Source organism: Pygocentrus nattereri, chromosome 19 (genome assembly GCF_015220715.1).
Source record: "Pygocentrus nattereri isolate fPygNat1 chromosome 19, fPygNat1.pri, whole genome shotgun sequence".
NCBI lineage: Eukaryota > Metazoa > Chordata > Actinopteri > Characiformes > Serrasalmidae > Pygocentrus > Pygocentrus nattereri.
The window spans coordinates 10,756,810-10,773,348 of record NC_051229.1 but is presented as its reverse complement, the minus strand read 5'-3'; the positions used below and the strand labels follow the sequence as shown (position 1 = coordinate 10,773,348).

The 16,539-nt window shown below is 41.6% G+C and overlaps 1 protein-coding gene across 1 annotated transcript; it reads right to left on the bottom strand.

The window, feature by feature from the left end:
- Positions 1-7,475: 7,475 nt before the first annotated feature.
- On the bottom strand, positions 7,476-13,003 carry abhd17aa (abhydrolase domain containing 17A, depalmitoylase a). Its single transcript, XM_017707448.2, has 5 exons — positions 12,840-13,003; positions 10,572-10,974; positions 9,188-9,382; positions 8,353-8,532; positions 7,476-7,963 (listed from the first exon to the last, which is right to left on the bottom strand). Exons 2-5 carry the CDS (start codon positions 10,940-10,942, stop codon positions 7,738-7,740), a joined length of 972 nt encoding a protein of 323 aa, XP_017562937.1. The 5' UTR covers positions 10,943-10,974; positions 12,840-13,003; the 3' UTR covers positions 7,476-7,737.
- Between the last annotated feature and the right edge of the window lie 3,536 nt (positions 13,004-16,539).

Here is a 16,539-nt window from a genome sequence, read left to right as displayed (position 1 = left end):
CTCACAGTCACTGTATCTCCACACACTACTACTGTAATGACACTTCACTATGCGCTTTACTTTACACTGTAAAATTGATGCAGCTCCGAGTTAGTTATGTTTATAACGTGCTTTTGGTTCACCTCACACCACTCAGTTCCTGCTGTCATGTAAATTCAACAAATCTGTCGAATTTGCCATGCAAATATGCAAATAGATGTACTTCTGTTTTATTTCTGTTGTACTTTAACTTATGTCTAAATTTATTTCTAATTATCTGCATTGTATATGTTAGCTTACATGCAATTATATGTCTTGCTCCTGAAACACTGCAATTGCCCTTCAGGATCAATAAAGTTCTTTCTGTCTGTCCATTCATTCTGTCTGTCTGTCTGTCTCTCTGTCTATCTAATCTTTTTGATGAATGGGCCATTAGAAATGGTACAAAATTACCTGGAATAAAATCTCATTACATAGACTTTGGATTTGGAATCGAATGTTATGAGCTTTTTTCCTTCCCCTGTAGTTACTATAGTTTGTTATGACAGTGACAATATGTGCTTAATGTTTGCAAATTAAAATGTAATTATACATTATATAAATGTATTTAGCCCTTACATACAATTATATATATATATATATATATATATATATATATACACTGCTCAAAAAAATAAAGGGAACACTTAAACAACACAATATAACTCCAAGTAAATCAAACTTCTGTGAAATCAAACTGTCCACTTAGGAAGCAACACTGATTGACAATCAATTTCACAGCTGTTGTGCAAATGGAACAGACAACAGGTGGAAATTATTGGCAATTAGCAAGACACACTCAATAAAGGAGTGGTTCTGCAGGTGGGGACCACAGACCACTTCTCAGTACCGATGTTTTCTGGCTGATGTTTTGGTCACTTTTGAATGTTGGTGGTGCTTTCACACTCATGGTAGCATGAGACGGATTCTACAACCCACACTAGTGGCTCAGGTAGTGCAGCTCATCCAGGATGGTACATCAATGTGAGCTGTGGCAAGAAGGTTTGCTGTGTCTGTCAGCGTAGTGTCCAGGGCCTAGAGGCACTACCAGGAGACAGGCCAGTACACCAGGAGACATGGAGGAGGCCCTAGGATGGCAACAACCCAGCAGCAGGACCGCTACCTCTGCCTTTGTGCAAGGAGAAACAGGAGGAGCACTGCCAGAGCCCTGCAAATTGACCTCCAGCAGCCACAAATGTGCATGTGTCTGCACAAACGGTTAGAAACCGACTTCATGAGGATGGTATGAGGGCCCGACATCCACAGATGGGGGTTGTGCTCACAGCCCAACACCGTGCAGGACGCTTGGCATTTGCCAGAGAACACCAGGATGGGCAAATTCACCACTGGCGCCCTGTGCTCTTCACAGATGAAAGCAGGTTCACACTGAGCACATGTGACAGACGTGACAGAGTCTGGAGACGCCGTGGAGAGCGATCTGCTGCCTGCAACATCCTTCAGCATGACCGGTTTGGCAGTGGGTCAGTAATGGTGTGGGGTGGCATTTTTTTGGAGGGCCGCACAGCCCTCCATGTGCTCGCCAGAGGTAGCCTGACTGCCATTAGGTACCGAGATGAGACCCCTTGTGAGATCATATGCTGGTGCGGTTGGCCCTGGGTTCCTCCTAATGCAGGACAATGCTAGACCTCATCTGGCTGGAGTGTGTCAGTAGTTCCTGCAAGATGAAGGCATTGAAGCTATGGACTGGCCCGCCCGTTCACCAGACCTGAATCCGATTGAGCACATCTGGGACATCATGTCTCGCTCCATCCACCAACGCCACGTTGCACCACAGACTGTCCAGGAGTTGGCGGATGCTTTAGTCCAGGTCTGGGAGGAGATCCCTCAGGAGACCATCCGCCACCTCATCAGGAGCATGCCCAGGCGTTGTAGGGAGGTCATACAGGCACGTTGAGGCCACACACAATACTGAACCTCATTTTGACTTGTTTTAAGGACATCACATCAAAGTTGGATCAGCCTGTCGTGTGTTTTTCCACTTTACTTTTGTGTGTGACTTCAAATCCAGGCCTCCATTGGTTAATAAATTTGATTTCCATTGATGATTTTTGTGTGATTTTGTTGTCAGCACATTCAACTTTGTACAGAACAAAGTATTCAGTGAGACGATGTGTTATTTGAGTGTTCCCTTTATTTTTTTGAGCACCTTTTTTTGATTTTGTAAGAGAAAGCTGTACAGAAGACAAACTTTTAGGCTTTTTAAATGTTTTGTTTTTAACTCCGCAAATAGAAATTATGCACTAAAATTTGCAGAAAAATTCAATATGAATATTTTATATTTGTTCCCTGTAGGGAAAGTATGAACTTTTTTTCACTCAGAAACACAAGTGCAGGTCTTACATATGACTGTGTTCATTTTTTTCAGGACAGTAGGTATTCATTGATTTTGTTAATCAGTCATGCTGACTGACAGAAATAATCAAAAATTACTTGTTGCATTGACTTCCATTAGAAATTAAGGTTTTCCTTCCCCTATAAAGTTACCATTTTTAATGTTTAACCATCGCTTCAAGCATTGAAGAACCTTTATTAAGGTTGTTCATAACATAACCTTTGCATCTTTTATGTTGCTTGCAGATTCTTTGCTTATATCAAGAATTCATGCTGAAACCTGCATTAGGACAAAGAATCCCTTGCTGTACTTGGAAATTAAAAACATAGAAACAAAGACAGAAACACAAAGCACTGGGATTATTTTCTAATTCTAATGAGCAGTATAGATCCAAGTCCAAGTGTGTGCATATATGTGTAGATAGATAGATAGATAGATAGATAGATAGATAGATAGATAGAGTTCTAAAAGTCATCTCAGATAGATAGATAGATAGATAGATAGATAGATAGATACTTAAGCTGTGTTGGGTGAGCTATAGCATTTCATCCACGTACTGCTGTTTATATTCTCAGCAGTTACATGGTCAGTCTCCAGGTCAGTTCACTAAGTAGCAAACACTGTAGTAGTGACCATCAAAACCAGACCAAGCTTTTTCTTTTGGATTTTCTGAGTGAGCACGGTATTGGGCTGATACCAGTATCTTTATCAATGCATCCCTACTATGCAGTATGTAATGAGTGAACCACTGTGAACAGTTCTCTACCAGTCTTGGAGACTCTGCTATATCCTAGAATTACACTGTTTGAATTCCCCTCCCTAACGCACCTTATTCAACTCAATAGATCAGTATTAGTTCCCTGATTAGAAGAGTCAGACGTATTAGAGCAGGGAAAATACAAAAACGTCACTCTAGTATGAACAGAATTTAATAACGTAGCTAACAAGAAGAGAAAGTGAGCCAACTGCAGTTACAATCATTAGCTTTTGATTCACAATAAATACATCTTAGCATTAACACACTACACAGGCTTTTTGCTTCTCATTTCATTCCATATGCATGCGGAGACACAGCTGTGCATCTCTGATCAAGCCATTTGGATTTGTGTGCAATTCAAAAATCAAGAAATCTATTCCAGGAATCAAGCACACAACCAGGGCGGCAAAAACTAGCTAAGATTGTTTGAGCTGCAGTGATACGTCTGCCACAATTATTAAGGACAAGCAACTCAAAGATGATAATAATAATCATTTTTATATAGTACTTTTCAAAGTGCTTTACAGACAAACAGTTATACAAGTATTAATTTAATGACACAATTTAAAAATCACACAGGAGAACTTTTTCTCAATGCTTCTTAAAATTAAGCACTGAACTTGACTGTTTAATAAAAAGTTGTGACTGTGTGTCTTTTTTCTGAATTTATACACTTTCATTTTACAGTAATTTAGTTTTGCCTAGTTTATGTTTATGAACAGAGACCTACAGATGTCATATAGTAAAGGAAATCTCATTTGTGATCCTGAGTTTAAAGCAAATTTTTATAAAACTTAAACTTGTGACCAAGTTGTAAATAAATTTTAAACTGAAATTTTGCTTGTTTGTAAAAAAATGATTTCAGAGCCACTCGGTTCTCCCTGATGGAAACTGCCTTCAGTGTTTTGTGCTTATGATAAATTTTAATAGACATCAGCTTCAGACTTATAAATGATGTTCCATTAAAAGACTGGTTTACCAAGAGTGACACTGGAGTATTTTCACCTAAAATGAGTTGATAAAGCAAAAGTCTTGTTACAAACACAGTAAAAGGACATTAGAGCCATAATTAATCTTTAAGTACTTTTACTTTTGATACTTGAGTACATTTGAAGACAAAAACTTTTGTACTTTTACTCAAGTGGAGGTCTAAAGGGAGGAACTTCTACTTTTACTGGAGTAATATTTTACTGTGGTTATCTCTACTTTAACTCAAGCACATGATTCGTATACTTTGCCCACCACAGAAAAGGGGGAACGGAGTTCTACAGTCTAGAAGTAGAATAACTGAACGAGTCTTTCCATGTTTTCTGTTTTGTACAGAAGGTATGTGCATAAGGTCAGTATCTGCAGATCTGCAGTGCTGGAACATAAACAGACAGTCATACTGTGATGCTAGTAGGTGCTTTAAAATCATTTAGAGCCTTAAAAACTAGCAGCAGAACTTTAAAACCCACCCTGAACGATATAGGCAGCCAGTGCAGTTCTTTTAAAATGGTAGTGATATGATGTCTCTGTTTCGTTTTTGTTTGGATGCCTGCTGTCACATTATATTACAATCCACCCCTCTCACATACATCAAAGCTGCTTTTTCCATCTCTAAGAGATCTAATTTAATTGACCTATATACATTAAGAAGGCACGTGTGATCTAGCTGTAAGTATGAAGACATACCCCACATGAAGCGGTCATTAATGTTCTACTCATCTCCTTTAATGCGGGTCCAGCAGTATTTCAGTTATGAATAAAAAAGCGTGGTCGCCCTCTAGGGGTGAGAGTGAATAGTGCAGTGCTGTCTACCAAACCCTGAACCATTTATTTCTATTAGACTATTAATAAATGTGATAATGCCAATAAAGAAGAAAATTACAGACAATTTTGAACCATATAATCATTCCTTTATTATCAGTTACGTTACAGCACTTACATCCGTCGGCTAAGAAAAGGAAAAGTGAAGAAAAAAAAAAAACGACCATTAAGCTTCATACATCATAAGGGAGACATGATTACATCCTTATACACAGCTGCAACTAGAAAAGGGATAATACATCTATTATATTTAAAATCTGAGGGTTTTTTTTTGTTTTGTTTTCATTTATTTATTACTTTACACATCTGCTTCTGTAGATTCACGGATATCTGGACATCATTTTTGACATTATTGCTTTGGTGCTGTGAAAGAAAAGTGATTAAGGAACCTGTCATACTTTGGAATTTGTACTCGGGTCGACTTTGAAGTTATCATTAGAATCTGTGAGTTATGTGATTGTGTTTAAAACCAGTTTCAAATGTATGACTAATGTAAAATCCAGTTATCAATACAAACCATTTTTATCAGGATTGTGACCATTTGAAAGCCCTATTCTGACCATTCCTTTTCTTTTCACTGGACTCAAATGAGCGAATTTCATTCTCAGGTGAAGCCCAAGAAGTCTGAACCACACCATTAAAACATGCATGCACTGACCACCTTGCTCCTTTAAGAATGGCTCTGGTTTAGACAAAGGCTTTTGTGTTATAGCAAATATTACTTAACCTCTTAGAAAAATAGATTTGCAAGTTCATTGGAACACTCTCAGAACACGTTAAAGCATATCTAGAACATCCAGAGTGATTCGCAAGAGATGTTACTATTATAAATAGCTTAATATACAAACCCTTTCGCAATAAGAAATACCAAAAAGGAGAAATTATATTATACAAACTGGCAATGCTTTTTTGTGACCTGGCATGCGTTTATATCGAAAACAACCTCTCACAACCTCTCTAAAAGTCCACAAACATGAACGTGGAGATCACAAAGGACGGCTGCTTTGAAAGCCAGGCTGAGATGGCTAGTTGATCCACATCAAAATATTACACACACACAGAGAGAGAGAGAGAGAGAGAGAGAGAGAGAGAGAGAGAGAAAGAAAGAAAGAGATAGAGTGAGAGAGAGAGAGAGAGAGAGAGAGAGAGAGAGAGAGAGAGAGAGAGAGAGAGAGAAACACGAGACAGAAATGAGAAATAAGAAGAAATGAGAAGTGAGAGAGAATAGTGAGAAAAAGAAAGCAAGAGAGAATACGAGAAAGAGAAAATGATGGACAAAAAGAGAAAAAGGAAAAAAATTTAAAAGAAGGATCCAAGGGAAAGAAAGAAAAAGAAAGAATAAGAAAAAGAACAAGTGAAAAAAATAAAAGGGAAAAACCCACAATAATGAGAGAAATAAAATGAAACAGAGAGAGAAAGAAGGTGAGAGAGAAAAAGAGAAAGAGAAAGAAACTAAAAAGAGAGCAGGAAATAGAGCAGGAGAGAGAGAACTGGTGTGATTTGTGCTGTGTGGTGCTGAGCTGTGTACGTGTAGTGAGTGTACAGTGATTTACATTGTGCCCAGTTTCTCTGTGGAATTTGTCAGGATGTCACAGTGAGACAGTAAGAGGACACAGTCAGAGAGAAAAGAGCATTTAGAGAGAAATATATACAGAAGAGAAAACAGTCTGGAGGACAGTACTGCAGTCTGATTCCTCATACCAGAGAGCTGAACACAGGAGAGGAGTGGGGAAAAAGACAAATAACCCAATAACGGGGGAAATCACTGCAGAAAAACACAGACTAAATCTACCTTCACAAAATTTTAACCACTGTTGTGAAAAACGGGATGTCGTTTCGTTCATAATTAATCATTCTATTCCGTTTGTTTAGAGTTCTATTCACTTCCAAAGAGGGCAGCATTTTTGCCGCATACACACCCACCAGCAGACAGGCAGGACGCATTAATAAATGGAACCAATTCAATTTTCCCAACTAAGGTCTCCTTGTTGTCATTTTCACAGTAATGAAAGCTATACTGCTCGCTGGCTAAATGCTAGTTTTAGCAACCTGGTGTGAAAAAATACAAATATTAGCAGGGCAGGTAAATTTCACACTTTTTCATGAGCCCTTCCACTCTGAATGTTGTTCACCTATCAAAAGACAAATGAAATGACTAATGAAAAATTGAATAGGGGAAAAACAAGTGCATGAGAACAAACAATTTTCTGTCCTTAACTCAATACATATACACATGTCTGACCCATACAATGGTCTCCATGAGGGTCAGGCAACCACACACAAAGACACCCAATCTGTCCAGCAGAGAGAGCTTGTCCACAGGAGGGAAGGGAGAGAGAAGATGGGGGGGAGGAGGAGGAAAAAAAAAAAAAAAAAAAAAGGTCCTGTGGGCCAAATGAAATTGTCTTCTGGCCCAAAATATTGTCTGAAAACAAAACACAGAAAAAAAAAATTAAAGAGCCTTTGAAAACCTATGAAGAACCTATGGCAGCCTTCTAGCAGGAGCCTTGATCAGAAGAAACAAGAAGACAACACAAGCAAGTTTCATGGTGACGTTTCTTCTGGGCTACAAGGTCCCGATCCAAGATTGGCATTTACATTGTAGGATATTCTAAAGCTCTATAAAAACCATCCACATTGTTCTTCCTCACCCCTCAGGGTAAGTGTGAGTAAACACAGGTCCTCCGATTTGCACAGGTGTCTTCATTACAATTGGTGGCTAGGTCATTTCATACTGACCTCGAGGATCATGGAAGTTGCCTGTGTTCAGAAGCCTGGGATCTGCTGCTGGTGTGAATCTTCAGGTGTACTGAGCTGCCACTTCCTGGCTGATGAAGCGACGCAGACGCTCCAGGTACTGGCTGTAGAGCTCGATGTCATTATGGCCAGCTCCCTCCACCCACAGTGGCTCCACAGCCTTGGGGCAGCGCTCAAACAGAGCCAGACCGTGAGAGAAATCAATCACCTCATCCTCAGTCCCATGGATGATCAACACCGGAGACGTGATCTTAGACACCTTCTCAATGCTGAGAAAGAGCAAGAGTGAGAGAGAGAGAGAGAGAGAGAGAGAGAGAGAGAGAGAGAGAGAGAGAGAGAAACATAATATAAATTGCATGTATTAAATCTGAATGCAATAATGAAGTGAAAAGAAAAAAGAAACAACTGGGCAAAAAAAACAATAATCAACCATCAGTCATACATTTTAATTAATGTTTTAACTATTTCCAATTAAACGTTTCTGTTCTGTTCCTCAATCTGATATGGAAAATTATAGATAACTATATTGTGATAAGATTATTATGGCCAGCCTGACCAGCCCTCCTTCCTAATTTCCGTCTGGCACCTTATAAAATTAGCAAACAAGCCAGGCAAGGGAATTATGGAAAACCAGGTTCTGCAGCAGGTGCGTACTAACTTTGGAAAGGCGTCAAAGCAGTAGGTCTTCTTGGTGTCAGGGAAGGCCACCCTCATGCCCGAGGTGAGGGGGGAGTGAAGCACCACGGCAGCACACTCATACCGTGATGCCAGGTCCACTGTGGGCACCGTGCCAATACTCTGGCCATAGAGGATTATATTCTCAGGGCTGATGCCATATCTGGAGATTAATTAAAGGAAGAGATTAATGAGGATTATTGTTTTAAAAAAAGCCACAGGCTTTGTATATCATTGTGCTCAGTATCAGTCCATTTTTGCTTCTCTGAACACTAGAGTCACAAAGTTGATCTCATGCTTGCCTACCCACAGAGCAGCACATGAAAGGAAGTATACATGACCAATTACTGTTTACTTGCTGAACTTACATACTGTTAAAAAAAGACAAAAAACAAAATGTGGCTGGTGTAAAATTTAAGACACCTTATTTTTATGTTTTATTTTATTTTGTTAAAGCCAAGAAATAAAAAACTCTGCACTAAAATTTGCAGAAAGAAAGAGGATGTGTATTTATTTTCACTTTTGCATATGACTGTATCTAGTCATGTATGTCCTAACTTTTTACTTAGAAAATTCATATGCAGAAGTGTTTAAACCTTTACATATGACCTTACATGTATGTACTCCACGGGTAACATAACAGCACCGCCTGAATCTGAATCACTGTCTCAGACTAGAAGCAGATGCTCAAATAAGCATAAAATAAAAACTGGCCTTCTGTAGGATTTATGCGCTAAAAGCCATAATCCCAGCAACTAAAACAAGCTACAAGTGCAATTTGTTTGAAAATCCAAACTCAGCTCCACAGTTTAACATACCTTGTGCGTAGTGCATGCCAGGCAGCGTCTATGTCCGCATAGAGGTTCTTCTCTGACGGCTTCCCTGTGCTGGCTCCATACCCAGAGTAGTCATAGGAGAATATGTTGCAATTGATGCGAGTGCCGAGTCCAATGTAGAAGCTACTCATCTGACCCAGATCCACAGCGTTACCATGGGAGAACAGCACAGTAAACCTGCAAGGACAGCCATAAGGAAATTTATACACATATAATGAGGCAAGTGTCAAAACTGTGGTAATGCTGGGTGCTGAAAGCTGAATGCAAAAAATGGAAAAAGGAATAAATAATAAAGCAGTAAGTAAAGTTTTTGTATTTACATGTACATTACAAAGAGTAGTTATAGCACTATTTAGGCCAAACTATACTGGGCCTAGCTTTCCCATAAGCATCTTTCAGTTAAGATCATCTTAAGCCATAGAGAGAGTGTCCACTGATGCGCATTCTACCATTTAAGAATCATTTTTGGCCCAAGATTGTGATGCAAACTGAAGCCCGCACAGTTCCAAAGTTCAAAAACACCAAAAAACACTTTTGCATTTTCTGTTTGGTAACTTGTGAAAGGAGCAGCACTTGTCTATGTATGAAAAGCGGATAAACTAAACAGAAACACCATATGAATCACTCACACTCATAGGTCTTTTTATACCACTACCATATAGGTGCACTTTGTAGTTGATGCACAATTTATCAACTACTCTCTCTCATTCAACACAGGCAAAGGACCACCACAGGCCCACGGCTAACCATATTTTACATGAGTGGTAGATTTTTCTCAGTCCAACACTGACACTGACACTGCCATGGTGGTGGAATTTGTGGTGTCAGAATGTGCATCAGTCACAGCAGGGTTGTTGAAGTAGCCCCTTTCTGTTGATGGTCAGGACAGCGGGAACTGATAAATTGTGCAGCAACAGACAGGCTACAGTTTTACCTGTAAACCTACAAACTGCACCTATACGATAGATGCATCTGATAAAATGGGAAATGACCGTGGTGAATCCGTTTATACATCCCACATACTGTATGTCTAAATAGCTGCATATCTATGACATACATTTAGTCTTAACATGACCTTACATCACTGAACTGGTAAGTTAATAGGAGAAGGAAAAAAAAACATTTTTAAACAAACAATGTAAATCAATGTAAGATTTTATTTACTTTTGGACCATCTCTGCTGGTCCATTCTTCTGGAAACATTCATAAAATGTTAAGGGCAGATTTCAAATGGTGTAAAATACATTTTTGTCAATTTTAAAAATTATCTGGGAGGTAGCATACATCTTCAGGATTAAAGTCCTTCATGACCTCATTGATTTTGCAAGCAAAGCCAGTAGAAAGCGGCACAAAAGCTGACTTGTACCTGGCTGAGGGGGCACAGCGGATGTACATGCATCCCACTTTGTTGCCTCGACTGGAGCGGGTGAGGAACACCTCTGTTCCATCAAGCTCCCGTTGGGAATACTGGAATTCCGCTCGATCAGACAGTTGGAGCTTCCACCTGCCCTCTCCACCCCTATCCCCAAACCCTCCCCCTCCTCCTCCTCCTCCTCCCATTCGGGACCGCAGTCCGGGGGCCCCCAGGTTGGTGGGCACGGTTGGGGTGGAGTCCAGGTCCGGCAGTAAGCTGTAGGTGGGCTCTGGAGGCAGGAAGGCCAGCTTTGCGGCGATTCGGCTTGGGCATGGAGGGCAGCAAAACAGGCCACATAACTCGCTGACGGACAGGCCGTTCATCTTCTGCCACCCTGGAGAAAAGCTGGAACAGACTGAAGAGGGAAAAAAGCAACCTTCATCACATCAGCAGGACAACAAAGGTCCATTTAAACAGCACTGAATCCCTCAGCCTCAAATTGGTGACAATTCACAATTTTACATATTTTTCATGTTTTCTTTCATCATTACTGTTCTCTTTCTACAGTAAATCACACACATTTCACAAATATGTCATTCAACCTTTTGGAACCCTTGTAGAGTCAACCAATCAATAAATACAACCAAAGCATAGGTAGTATAACTCTTGCCTCATGTCAACAATTTTATCTTTATTCAGCACAAAGTATACCCCACTTTTTTTACCTTACCTGCCAGAGAAAAGAGCCAAACTGAAGTAAACCATCTTGCTAACTTTAGCTTGTTGTCCTCCTTATCTGACAAGTCATTTCTATCACTTATATCCATTCTCTGCACTGTAATGATGATCTGAAGACAGTTGACCTGTTACAGTTATAAGGTATAAAATCTGGCTTCCTCCCAGTAAAACAGCTTGCCAGATATCCAAAATAAATAAATACATTTTTAAAAAACTGAAACAGCCCAACTCCAAAAAAAAAATCCACCCCAAAGCAGCTGTAATGTTTCAGGAGATCTTTTTTTATCTTTAAACAGAACATCTCACTATAGAGACACTGAGGCACCACTGTAGGACCACTGCAGTAAACATTTCACAACAGATGTAGTGATTCTTCAATTTATTCTATTTTGTCCAAAATGTTCCCTTATGTACATCATATTGATCAAGTAAGTCTGTTCGTATTTGTGATCTACTGAATAACCCAAAATTTAAACCTAGATGTTGTACATCAAAAATGACGACAAATTCTTTGTGATTCATTACATTTATACACATTATATACAACTACGTTGTATGGAAATATATAGATATGGTAAGTGAAACGCAACCAGACACATAAAAATACATAAAACACACAACAACAACAACAAAGTCACACATTTAAACAGTATTCTCACATAAGCCTGTGCACTGTGACTGACAGATTAACACAATGACTGCAACACTGGGCTTGTAAAGATGTAACGCAGCTACTGAAGCTCAAGTTCTCACATTTAGTTCATCCGTCGGATTAGCCGTTTTGTTTTTGGCGAGACTTGACTGACCATTTCCACTCTTTTCACGCAAATATGATGAGCAGGACTTCTAGACTATCTGACAGCCTAATGCTAAACTGTTCCGCTGAGTCTACAGTTTCAATAACGATATCTATTTTAAAAAGACAATTCAAAAGGTTATAGTAAAGGCAATGGTTCTATACAGAACCTTCCCATGCTTTTGCATGTTAAAATGGTTCTTCGGATTGAGGGTGAATGTGACAACCCTTTTTGGTTCTATACAGAGCCATTTTCATACAGGTTCTATAACCTACAGACCCACACAACACATTTTCCATCAATCCGAAGAACCATTTCACCTCGCAAAGAACCATTTAAGCATGGAATTGTTCTATATAGAACTCGTGTTTCTAAACAGACCTTCTGCCTTTACTAAAGAACCCTTATTTTTACGTGTGTACTGATGTCGCCACCAGAAAGTCAGTTTAACGAGCCGCGGCCAGCTGGTAAAATCGACTAAATGACCTGGCTAAAATAATAAGCTCCCAACTCAGCCGCATATGTGATTTTTCTCCTGTCGCACAAATGAATGATTTATTTTCCTAAATTTTCGCCGAACATGCTAAAAACTCTTTAAATCGTTTCAGCGTTGGCTAGAAAATACACGACGGTCGCTACTGTTGCGAACCGAACCTAACCTAGCTAACTAGGCGAGCTCAAACCTTTAGCTAGCATGGCTACAACCGGGCTGGCTCGGCTACATAAATCTCATACCATCACTTACCAACACTTCGCTGGCGCTCTGAACCGAGTCTGGGCACCTACATATGAGAAGACACCAAACCCTCTCCACGGCGTTCAGTCTGTGCCCCTAAAAACATCTTGGAAAATCCTGTGAGAATTCGGCCAGTCTCAGGGCTCGGCTAGCTGTTTTGCTAGCCGTGATAGCAAGAGTGAAGTCTGAGATTTCCAAAGAGCTTTAGATCCAGCGCTGCTTACTAAAAGTCACCTTTTTCCAAAATAAAAGTTCGAAATCAGAACACTTATTGTAATTTTTATTGAAACATATTTGGTAGCTTTCATTTTTATCCTTTACAGTATTATATTTTGAAATAAATAGGGTATTTTATAAACGTATTTTTTAAAAATGCAAATTTTGTCACCAATTTATCTTCAAATCAGTCACCAACTAACGTTACTAGGCCTCTTTTACACACGGTAAGATGAACGTTTTGCTATGTGTTTAATTCACCTTTACACCCGGGCGGATAAAATAAAACACGTAACTAAATAATGGAAACTAAATCACACTCACAAAGGCAACTTCCCAGACCTGACGTATGGCCATATATTCAGATATATCATAAAGGGTCAGGCATATACTTCAAATTGTATGTACATATATGTTGCGTTCATATATGTATGTATCAGAAACTGGACATATGTGCTTAATATTGGGAGCATAATTATTAAATTATTTAAATGTTTGTCTTTTTTTACACTAATTTTATGTCATTAGAAATATGTGTAAGAAATAAAGATCTAAATACTCTTACTTAAAAGAAATATGACCAAAATGAAACTTTTTTTTAATCTGTTGAGCAATTTACATTCATATTAATATGCATACAGTCTTGTGCATGTTGGACAAAGAAAACCCTCATGTTATATAACACAATGCTAAGATATAAGAGTAATATATGTCTTCTGCTTATATATAATGTTTTCTGTCATATATTGTTAAATATATCCATCCATCCATCCATCCATTATCTTCCGCTTGTCCGGGGTTCGGGACGCGGGGGCAGCATCCTAGGGAGGCGTCCAGGAGGCATCCTAACCAGATGCCCGAACCACCTCAGCTGGCTCCTCTCGACGTGAAGAAGCAGCGGCTCTACTCCGAGTCCCTCCCGGATGACTGAACTTCTCACCCTATCTCTAAGGGAGAGTCCAGACACCCTGCGGAGGAAACTCATTTCGGCCGCTTGTATTCGCGATCTTATTCTTTTGGTCATTACCCAAAGCTCATGACCATAGGTGAGGGTGGGAACGTAGATCGACCGGTAAATCGAGAGCTTTGCCTTATGGCTCAGCTCTTTCTTTACCACAACAGACCGGTAAAGAGCCCGCATCACTGCTGACCCAGCACCAATCCGCCTGTCAATCTCCCGCTCCCTTGTACCATCACTCGTGAACAAGACCCCGAGATACTTGAACTCCTCCACTTGAGGCAAGAGCCTATCCCCGACTCAGAGAGGGCTCTCCACCCTTTTCCGCCTGAGAACCATGGTCTCGGATTTAGAGGTACTGATTCTCATCCCAGCTGCTTCACACTCGGCTGCAAACCGATCCAGCGAAACCTGAAGTTCGCGGCCTGATGTCCGCAATAGGACCACATTATCTGCAAACAGCAGTGATGTAACCCTGAGGTCACCAAACCGGACACCCTCCATCCCTTGACTGTGCCTAGAAATTCTATCCATAAAAATTATGAATAGAATCGGTGACAAAGGGCAGCCCTGACGGAGTCCAACTCTCACTGGGAACGAGTCTGACTTACTGCCGGCTATGCGAACCAAACTCCAGCTTTGTTTGTACAGGGCCTGAATGGTTGGTAGCAAAGAGCCATGTACCCCGTACTCCCGAAGCACCTCCCACAGAATACCCCGGGGAACACAGTCGAATGCCTTCTCCAGATCCACAAAGCACATGTGGACTGGTTGGGCAAACTCCCATGAACCCTCCAGAATCCTGGAGAGGGTGAAGAGTTGGTCCAGTGTTCCACGACCAGGGCGGAACCCGCACTGTTCCTCCTGGATCCGAGGTTCGACTATAAGCCGGACTCTCTTCTCCAGTACCCCTGCATAGACCTTGCCAGGGAGGCTGAGGAGTGTGATTCCCCTGTAGTTGGAACACACCCTCCGGTCCCCTTTTTTAAAAAGAGGCACCACCACCCCAGTCTGCCAATCCAGTGGCACTGCCCCCGATGTCCACGCAATGTTGAAAAGGCGTGTCAGCCAAGACAGCCCCACAACATCCAGAGCCTTGAGGAACTCAGGGCGGATCTCATCCACCCCTGGAGCCTTGCCACCAAGGAGCTTCTTAACTACCTTAGCGACTTCGGCCTCAGTAATGGACAAGCCTATTCCCATGTCCCCAGACTCAGCCTCCTCACTGGAGAACGTGTCGGTGGGATTGAGAAGGTCCTCAAAGTATTCCTTCCACCGCCCAATGACGTCTTCAGTCGAAGTCAGCAGCACACCATCTCCACTATATACAGTGCTAGTGGCACACTGCTTTCCCCTTCTGAGTCGCCTGACGGTTTGCCAGAATCTTTTCGGAGCTGACTTAAAGTCAGTTTCCAAGGCCTCACCAAACTCCTCCCATACACGGGTTTTTGCCTTGGCAACAACTGAAGCCGCAGATCGCTTGGCCTGTCAATACCTGCCAGCTGCCTCTGGTGTCCCACAGGCCAACCATGCCCGGTAGGACTCCTTCTTCAGCTTGACGGCATCTCTCACCTGGGGTGTCCACCACCGGGTTCGAGGATTACCGCCCTGACAGGCACCAACTACCTTACGGCCACAGCTACAGTCAGCCGCTTCAGCAATGGAGGAACGGAACATGGCCCATTCTGAGTCAATGTCCCCCACCTCCCCCGATATCTGGTCAAAGTTCTGACGGAGGTGTGAGTTGAAGATCAATCTGACAGGTTCTTCTGCTAGACGTTCCCAGCAAACCCTCACTATGCGTTTGGGCTTGCCTGGTCTGACCGGCATCTTCCCCCACCACCTGATCCAACTCACCACCAGGTGGTGATCAGTTGACAGCTCAGCTCCTCTCTTTACCCGAGTGTCCAAAACACATGGCCGCAAGTCCGATGACACGACTACAAAGTCAATCATTGAACTGCGGCCTAGGGTGTCCTGGTGCCATGTGCACTTATGGACATCCTTGTGTTCAAACATGGTGTTCGTGATGGACAAACTGTGGTTTGCACAGAAGTCCAAAAACTGAACACCACTCGGGTTCAGATCAGAGAGGCCATTCCTCCCAATCACACCCCTCCAGGTCTCACTGTCATTGCCCACGTGAGTGTTGAAGTCCCCCAGTAGGACAATAGAGTCTCCAGGAGGAGCACTTTCAAGCACCCTTCCCAAGGACTCTAAGAAGGCTGGGTACTCTGAACTGCTGTTCGGTGCATAAGCACAGACAACAGTTAGGAGCCGTTCCCCAACCCGAAGGCGTAGGGAAGCTACCCTCTCGTCCACCGGAGAAAACCCCAACATACAGGCACCGAGTCACGGGGCTATGAGAAAGCCCACACCTGCCCGCCGCCTCTCACCATGGGCAACTCCAGAAAAGAATAAAGTCCAGCCCCTCTCAAGGAGATTGGACCCAGAGCCCAAGATGTGTGTTGAGGTGAGCCCGACTATATCTAGCCGGTATCCCTGAACCTCGCGCACCAACTCAGGCTCCTTCCC

What these genes read in the sequence shown, in the direction of transcription:
- abhd17aa (XM_017707448.2), bottom strand. Translation starts at nt 10,942, where the DNA reads ATGAACGGCCTGTCCGTCAGCGAGTTATGTGGCCTGTTTTGCTGCCCT. An exon ending in CGCTGTGCCCCCTCAGCCAG is followed by an intron (nt 9,383 to 10,571) that starts GTACAAGTCAGC and finishes CTGTCCTTGCAG; the next exon opens with GTTTACTGTGCTGTTCTCCC. An exon ending in TGGCATGCACTACGCACAAG is followed by an intron (nt 8,533 to 9,187) that starts GTATGTTAAACT and finishes ATTAATCTCCAG; the next exon opens with ATATGGCATCAGCCCTGAGA.